The 8,449-nt window shown below is 44.9% G+C and overlaps 1 protein-coding gene across 1 annotated transcript; it reads left to right on the forward strand.

The window, feature by feature from the left end:
- The first annotated feature begins 231 nt into the window (after positions 1 to 231).
- On the forward strand, positions 232 to 8,168 carry LOC144454132 (uncharacterized). The gene is made up of 5 exons (XM_078146669.1): positions 232 to 285; positions 550 to 803; positions 2,684 to 2,828; positions 7,758 to 7,856; positions 8,053 to 8,168. Exons 1-5 carry the CDS (start codon positions 232 to 234, stop codon positions 8,149 to 8,151), a joined length of 651 nt encoding a protein of 216 aa, XP_078002795.1. The 3' UTR covers positions 8,152 to 8,168.
- Positions 8,169 to 8,449: the final 281 nt, after the last annotated feature.

Consider the following 8,449-nt stretch of genomic DNA (forward strand, 5'->3'; position numbering starts at 1 on the left):
CACAGGTAGTGAATGACAGAGCTGGGATTTGAACTCAGGTCTTCTGACTCTCCATTCAGTGCCTTTTCCACTACATACCAACTCTATGTGACATAATAGAAGTTGGCTCTAGGAATAGGGCAAAGCCAGCCCTGGTCTGCCTGCCTGCCCCTGGGAAAACCTCTCTTACCCCTCTCTCCCCTCCGTGTCTCTCTCTTGGCCTCTCCTAAGCTCTGGCTCCTTCTCTCTCAGATGGTGCTACACATTCTCAGCCTCATCTCAGAACAGGACAGAGCTACTCTGAAGGTATACTGCTTGCTATGGGCCCTAGAGCCTCCCAAGGCATTTTCTTGGCCCTCCACTAGCTCCACTCTGCACCTCCCTGCCTTTGTCCTGCCCTGCCCTGCCCTTCTCAACTCTGCCTCTGCTTGCCCCCTTCCCCCCACCCCTACATCAGAAGGGGTCCCTTGGACTGAGAGGCTTTGTATGGGTGGTGACTAGTCGGTTTCCCCTCAATGTACCAGCAATGGAGGCCAATATGTTTTGGGGGTGGGAGGGTCTCTCCTTCAGGGGAAGTATCCATGGCCGGATTCCATCGGAGGTGCCACTAGGGAGCAAGCTGGGGTGAAGTCTCAGACTGGAAGACACTCGGACCTGTTCCAAGCCAGGGAGCAGGAGGCAGAAGCCGGAGGAGCGAGAGGGTGGCTGACTACCTTGGCCCCTGGGGGGTCAGAGCAGACCCTGGGACAGGGAGAAGCAGCGGAGAAAGGGCCTTTGAATGACAGGGCTAAGGGAAGGAAACCTCGCTCTGGGACTGGGATCGGGTGAGCTGAATGACTGGCTTGAAGGAAATTTCACCTCCGGGGTCCAACCCTCTCTTCCCAAGGGTGACCGGAAGGTCCTCTGCCCCTGGGGAGGAGGGACAGAAAAGTTTATGTGTTTATGTGTCTGTATACATGAATACATGTTTGGGAGTACAAATGTGAGTGTGTGAAGGTGTGTTACATGGACAGTTATCCCTTCCACATCACAACTTTCTCCATCTCGGTTTCAACATATCGTGGGTCAGCCTAAGAAAGCAAATGGGAATTTTGGGGGAGTTTTGTGGAAGCCACAGACATCACATGAAGGCTGGCAGACGATACAGAAAAAGTTTAGAAATTCAGAAATGCATAAAATATATGTATAGTACTGTATAACATCAACATATCCTATCTTCTAATACCATAATAACTCGAACTTCTCTGGTACAGAGGGAGGGCCAAAAAATTTTACATAGATTTTCCAGATCACAGGGGCACTGTGCCCTTAACCCCAGCAACTGTATACATCTGTTGGTATGTGTTGTATGTAAGATGTAGGCACAAGTTAGATCTATGTCTTGTTTGTATATGCTTTGTATATACATGTGTGTGGAATTTCTTAGGGTGGAATTACGTATTGTCTGTATGTATGCCATGAAAAGCATAGTAATATAATAGATAGCAGCTGACCTCAGTGCTAGAAAGACTGCGCTCAAGACTCAGGAAGGAAAAAGTGTGCAATTGTGTGTGCAGACCAGCCCCTAGAGACAACCAGTGCCTTAGTATATTGAGAGCACATAGTAGTCAATAAGCATTGGTTAAATTGGAAATTATCAATACTCCCTTGAAACTAACCTGGGACTAAGCCCCAGGTTCAAGGGTCCTTAAAGCCACTTGCTTTGTGGGCCAGGTAAAACATGCCCTCAGGCTCAGGCCTTCAGACCATGTAGTTTTTTTCTGATTATGCTTCAGGAAAAACAGGTTATGGATGGGGTTCTTCCAGTGTTCAAGGAATGGAGACCGGCTGGCTGTTGATCTTGGGCAAACTATTGGCCCTTAATGGCCCTAATCTGTAAAATGAGAAGGTCGGACTCATCTCTCAGTCGCCTCTCACCTCTGACATCCTGTGTTCTGAGGTCTCTCTCTGCTTTGACATTTTATATTCTAAAGCCCCTCCCAACTCCGACATCCTATGTTCTAAAGTATCTCCCTCTCTGACATTTTATGTTCCAAGGGCACTCCCAACTCTGAAATTCTGTGCTCTTAGGTTCACCCCCTAGTTCCAATATTTTCTGTTCTAAAGTCCTGACTCTGACATTCTGTGTTCTGTGTTCCAACTCAGACATCCCCATTCTAAGGTCCCTTCCATCTCTAACATCTCTAACATTTAATAACAGTTCACATTTACATAGCAACTGTCTATTGGATACCTTCTATGTGCCAAAACACTATGGTAGGAGGAGCCTAGGTGAGACGTAGAGATAAGAAGGATTCCTGCCTTAATGGAATTGAATGGAGTCTAATAGAGGAGATGATACATGTACACAGATAAAGATAACACAAATCAGAATACTATAGTGGCAGAAGAGGAAGAAATTATTGTTCTCAGGTGGGAGATGGGGAAGACTTCTAGAGCAGAGAGATCTGAGCTGCAGTTTGAGAGTTGGGTGGAAAGTCAGCAGGGAGACATGGAAGGGGAGGGCACTGCAACTGAAGTCTCTCCCACTTTGAGGTTCATGTCATGGGAAACCACTTTAACCCTGCCTCTGTGCTCTGGAGGGGCAGAGAGAGCATCTCGAGCTAGAGGAATCAGAAAACCCAACAGGCCCTGGGGGGCTGGTATGGAGGTGCTATGGAGGATAGGTTGCAGATAGCAACCCATGGATGACTCTTTCCTCCAGGCAAGACTCTTTCTGCTCAGAAAAGGACAGGACTGAGCGCATTTCAACATCAGCATCAGCATCAACCACCACGAATATTCAGGGGTGTGAGGTGAAAGCTCAGCTTCGTCCTGAGAAGTCAGCAAAAGGATCTCATGAGAACCAAGTGAGTTTCCCCAGCCCAGACCTACAAGCTTCAGGGAACCTACAGGTAATTCTGGAGCTTTATAGGGAGTTTGGGGAGTGTGTGTGTGTGAATCAGGATAGTCTGCCTTTTAGGGAGACTTCATTTATTTTAAGGCAAAGTTGATCAGCTTACTATGTCATGCACCCACTGCTTTTAGATCTGTCTTCTGGGGCTACCCAGAGTTAAATCTCCCTGTTCTCTGCGACAATCCTTCCAAAGCTTGAAGACAGCTATCTCTCATTCCCTCCTTCGAGTCATCCCTTCTCCAGGCTTACTAGTCCTATTTACTAGTTGTGTGACCCTACGCAAAGTCCCTTAACCTTTGTCTGCCTCAGTTTCCTCAACTGTAAAATAGGGATCATAATAGCACCTACTTCCCAGAGCTGTTGTGCGAATCAAGTGAGATAATATTAGTAAAGTGCTTAGCACAATGCATGGCACATAGTGGGTGTTTTAATGCTGCTTATTCCCTTCCTTCCATGGCTGAGCTAATTTTCAGATCCCTCACCATCCTAGTAGTACTCTTCTGGACATTCTCCAGCTTGACAACGTTCTTCCCAAAACATGACACCCAGAAATGAACACATTCTTCAGGTATCTGACCCAAAGAGAGGACATCTAGGCTATCATCCCTCTGGCGCCACATGTTAGACTTCTATTACGCACTTTAAGGAGTTACATTTCTTTTGACTGACACGACACAGCATTGGCTCATATGCAAACCCCTCCTTGAATGTAAGCCCTCTACATCAGTCATCATCTTGTCAAAAAGCCATCCATCCATCCACAAAGCCAAGAAGACCCGAGTTTGAATCCTACTTCCAATACATACTGGTTGTGTGACTATGGACAAATCTAAGCCTTGGTTTCTGTGTCTGTAAAATGGGCCTCCTAATATTTGTAGTACCTAACTCATAGGGTTGTTGAGAAGCTTAAATGAGATAATGTCTCTAAAGTGAATTACAAACCTTAGAATTTGATACGCATGTCAGTTATCAAGACTATTATGGTGAAGATTATTATTGTTATTATTTCATCTTTTTTGATGGAGTTCGAGATAGAAATGGTCCTGGGACAACTTGCTAGCCTGTAATGATTCTTTCATGTTTAATATTCTATGGAGTTTTATTCTCTTGCTTTTTGTTCCATGAGACTTGGAAATTACAAGTATTTGGCATGGCCACACCTACTGAAAATAAGTTTTTATGGTCTGAGTGAGTCAGTATTCCATCTAGGTGACTGTAGGCAAAAATTCGGTTTGTGATAATGGACTGCTTCCAGTACAGTCTATTAGTTGAGTTCTCTAAGGTACTTGGAGGTCTGTATTAGGTGACAAGTGATGAGTGTCTAAAGAGGATGGTGGCTGTGTGAGTAGAGAGGAGAGTACATATACAAGAGATGCTATGGAAGGAGAAGAACAGTAACATTTTGATAACAGATTGGATACGTGGGATAAACGTAAATGAAGAGTCAAAGAAGGCACAGAGTTTGTGAGGCTAGATGACCGGGAGGCTGGTGTTGATTGCGACAATAAAAGGGATATTTGGAAGAGGGGTAGATTTGAGGGAAAAGATAATGAATTTTGGTTTTATTGTTGTTGTTAAGTCATTTCTGTCCTGTCCAATTCTTTGTGACCCCATTTGGGGTTTTCTTAGCAAAGATAGTGGAGTAGTTTGCTACTTCCTTCTCCAGCTCATTTTACAGATAAGGAAATTGAGTCAACCAGGGTTAAGTGACTTGCCCAGGATCACACAGCTGGTAAGTGCCTGAGACCAGATTTGTACTCAGGAAGATGGGTTTTCCTAACTCCAGGCCTAGCACTCTACCCACCAAGCCACGTAGCTGTTTTGGACATGGTGAATTTGAGATGACTATGGAATGTCGAATTGAAAATGTTCAACAGGCAGTTGTTGATGTGGGGACTGAAACTCAAGGGATTAGGGCTGGATGCACAGATCTTGGCGTCATCTACATACAAGACTTCAACATATTTGCTGTTGTTCCATTACATGCTCAAACTTCCCTATTCCTCAATTCACACAGCTCCCATGATCTACTCTTCCACTCCATGTTAGATACACATAGGAATGGTCATATCCTTGATCATATCCTTGCAAGATTTCCTCATCCATGGTCAAGAACTCCCAAATTTCTTCATCTTTTATAGTTTTATTTCTCTCTCTCTCTATGCCTTGTTCCTTCTAAATTCATTCTTCAGTCTCACCATGACCTCCAGTCTTTCCACCCCTCAGTACTTTCCCAGACTATCACTCTTGCTGTGGTTATACTCTCCTCTATTCCCATTCTAGATCCTTTGAGGAACCAGGTCAACTCTACACTATTCTCTAACCTCCAATCCCTTGTTCCCTTGTCCTACTGCTAGTCATTCCTTGCCCAAATCCAGTCCCAGATTACTTCCCTCACCTGCCTCCTTCATTTCTACTATTGTGCTGCTGAGTGAAGTCATAGAACTATGCTGAATGGACAGATTATAAATATACTGCCTAATTTCACCTAGACTCTTACTACAGTAAGATCATCCTTCTATCCTTCCCTAATCTATCCTCTTTCCCATCTGACACAATGGAGCAGATGCTCCACACCTTTTCTTCTTTTCTCAAGCCTTCTGCTTCACTGGAAAAACAGCTATTTGCTGAAAGTTCCCTCTTCACCACTTTGTGCTATCTCATATCCTTCTGACATCATCCCCTACTGTCTCCTGCTTTACTCCAATTTCCAAAGAAGAGGGAAAAGATAATAAATTTTGTTTTTATTGTTGTTGTTAAGTCATTTCAGTCATGTCCAACTCTTTGTTGCTTTTTTCCATGCCTACAGACACTCTCAAGTCTCCCCATCCTCAGAAAACTCACAAAATCTTACCGTGGCTCTCATCCTATGTCTCCCCTCCCTTTCTCAGTTAGACTCCCTAAAAAAGTCATCTATGTATGCCCATATGTATCTCTATTTCCTCTCTTCTTACTTTCTTCTCAACCCTCTATGGAGTGTGTGTGGAAATCACCTCTACCAATGCAGATCAACAAATTCCTCTGTAACTTACAGTCTTAGAGAATTGCCCTGAGGTGGGAGAGGGGCACCATATTTGAGGACTTTCATTAGCTGGAGAGTTTCCATAGGGCAGCCTCACAACAACTCTGTGAGGTAGATGCCATTATTATCTCCATTGTACAGATGAGGGAAATGAGGCTAAGAAAGGTTAAGTGACTTGCCCAGGATCACTCAGAAGGTAACTAGATTCGAATCCATGTTTTCCTAGCTCCAAGTCCAACTTTCTACCCACTATACCATCTAGCTAAGGAGCTGGGAATGTTTAGCTGGAGAAGAGAAGTCTTACAGGGACTTAATAGCTGTATCCAAGTATTTGAAGGCTGTTACAAGGAAAAGGAATTAGATTTGTTCTGTTTGGCCCAAAGGATAAGACCAGGAGCAGTGGGTAGTGATTGCCAAGAAGCAAATTTGAGATTGATGCCAGGAAAAACTTCCTAACAGAGCTGTCCAAAAGTGGAATGAGCTGCCTCAAAATTCTAGCCTTCAAGGCGAGGCTGGATGACCACTCGTTGGGTATGGTACATTGGGGATTCATTTTAGGTATGGCTTGGACCAGGATGGCCATGGAAATGCCTTCCAACTCTCCAATTCAGTGATTCTGTGATTGTGCTAGAGCACAGGAGTTGAAGAACCTGATGACCAGGGAGGCCATTGTACTTGAAATGCAATTCACATTCATTAAGATTCATCCACATAAATCTTAAAATTGACAAGGATGAGGGCAAGAGTTGATGTAAAAGTACATAAGGCATAGAAGAAAGAAGGAAAGTAACCAGGATTCTGGTAGAAAGCAGTAACAAGAATTTGGACCACAGGGTATAAATAGATGACTGCAATTCAAAAGAGGAAATATTGGTGAGTGGTGATCAGGAAGTGACCCCATGTATGCCTGCTCCTTTTAACCCAAGGACGATGGGGGCATGAGAGGATAATCAGTTTGCACTGGAGAGGGTAGACAGGGATGCAGTATTGTCAACAGAAAGCCAGGTTTCTGAAAGTGTGTCCAGAGATGGAAGGAATGTGAGAAGAAGAGATTCAGGATGAAGGAAAGTTCCTTAACAATAGAGTGGGAGATAGAGAAGGAAAGAAGGAAAAAGAAGGAAAGAACAAAGGAGGTAGAGTGGAAAGATCATTGATTCTGAAGTCAGACAATCCAAGTTCAAACCCCACCTCAGATACTTTCTACCTGGGAGACCTCAGGTAAATCATTTAATCTCCCTGGGCCTCATTTTCATCAGATGTTAGATGAGGCTGTTGGAATCAGGTCCCTTCCCACTCTAGACTTGTGATCCTCTGATTTTATGACTGGGAAGAAGTGGGTTATGCTGGTTAGAGATGAGAATGTAGGGAAAGTGAGCAGGGAAGTACGGTTTTTACCTCAGGAGGCAGGTCAGTGTGCCAGCATTTCTAGGATCTGGAAGTAGGAAGTGGAAACTTCTGCAGATGATATTATACAGGTAGGGTTGAATATCGGGGAGGGGGCACCAATGGTAATGACAATTCATAGGGGCCTCAAGTGACAAAGAAATCCACAGCATTCTCATTTTGTTTTGTTTTTCTTTCCAATGGAACACCCCAAACCTCCAATGTTCACTACCCTCAGCTAATAGGTGCAAGGAATGGGATGGCGTCTAGGCTCAGAGGACAGTTCTCGATTGAGGATACTTGGAGCTAAGGGATATTTTTTTAGGCTGGAAAGCTGGACGATGGGATGTTAGTGGAAACATGGTCTGCTGTCTAGGGAGAGCCAATGGTTATATTGGGCTAAGTGGCCTAAGCTGCACCCCACTCAGTCTACAATCAACTGCCTTCGGGCAAAAGCTCCAAAAATATGTGTTTCAGCTTCCCCAGGGACCAAGGCATGGATTCAAGAAGAGCAGAGGTGGAGGTCCAGGTCTCAAATCTGGTGTGGGGAGTGCTGCTCCCAGTGTCGAGGAGCAGGTGAGTTGGTGACAGGTGGGATAATTTGCAAGGATGTCTGGATGGTGGGAGGTTTGGTAGAAGCCTGGTCTGGTGTCCAGGACCAGCCAATGGTTATATTGGGCTAAGTGAGCTAGGGTGCACACACTTAGTCTCTAATCAACTGGGTTGGGCCCTAGGATGGGACCTCCAAAGATATATGGATTAATTTCCCCAGGGACTAGGGCATGGATTCCAGAAGAGCAGAGGTGGAGTTTCAAGTGTCAAGTCTGGTATGGAGAGTGTCAGGGAAGAGCAGGTCAGTAGTAACAGGTAGATGGCGAGATGGTCTGGGTAGGCATTGGGAAGCAAGAGGTTTAGTAGAAGCCTGGTCTGGTGTCCAGGGCCAGCCAATGGTTATATTGTACTAAGTGGCCCAAGTTGCACCAATTCAATCTCCAATCAAGTGGGTTGGGTCCTAGGGTGGGACGTCCAAAGATGGATTAACTTCCCCAGGGACTGGGGCCTCGATATAAGAAGACCAAGTGTTGGGGTACAAGTCTGAAATATGGTGTGGAGAGTCCTTGCCCCAGTGGCGAAGAACAGGTGAGTCGTAACAGGTAGATGTTCAGATG

Source organism: Phascolarctos cinereus, unplaced genomic scaffold (assembly GCF_003287225.1).
Source record: "Phascolarctos cinereus isolate Bilbo 61053 unplaced genomic scaffold, phaCin_HiC Scaffold_726;HRSCAF=1367, whole genome shotgun sequence".
In the NCBI taxonomy this organism is placed as follows: Eukaryota; Metazoa; Chordata; class Mammalia; order Diprotodontia; family Phascolarctidae; genus Phascolarctos; species Phascolarctos cinereus.

Coding starts and splice junctions, on each gene's coding strand:
- LOC144454132 (XM_078146669.1), top strand. CDS start 232: ATGGTGCTACACATTCTCAGCCTCATCTCAGAACAGGACAGAGCTACT. Junction 804..2,683: donor CGCTCTGGGACTGGGATCGG/GTGAGCTGAATG, acceptor TCTTTCCTCCAG/GCAAGACTCTTTCTGCTCAG. Junction 7,857..8,052: donor CTCCCAGTGTCGAGGAGCAG/GTGAGTTGGTGA, acceptor TAATTTCCCCAG/GGACTAGGGCATGGATTCCA.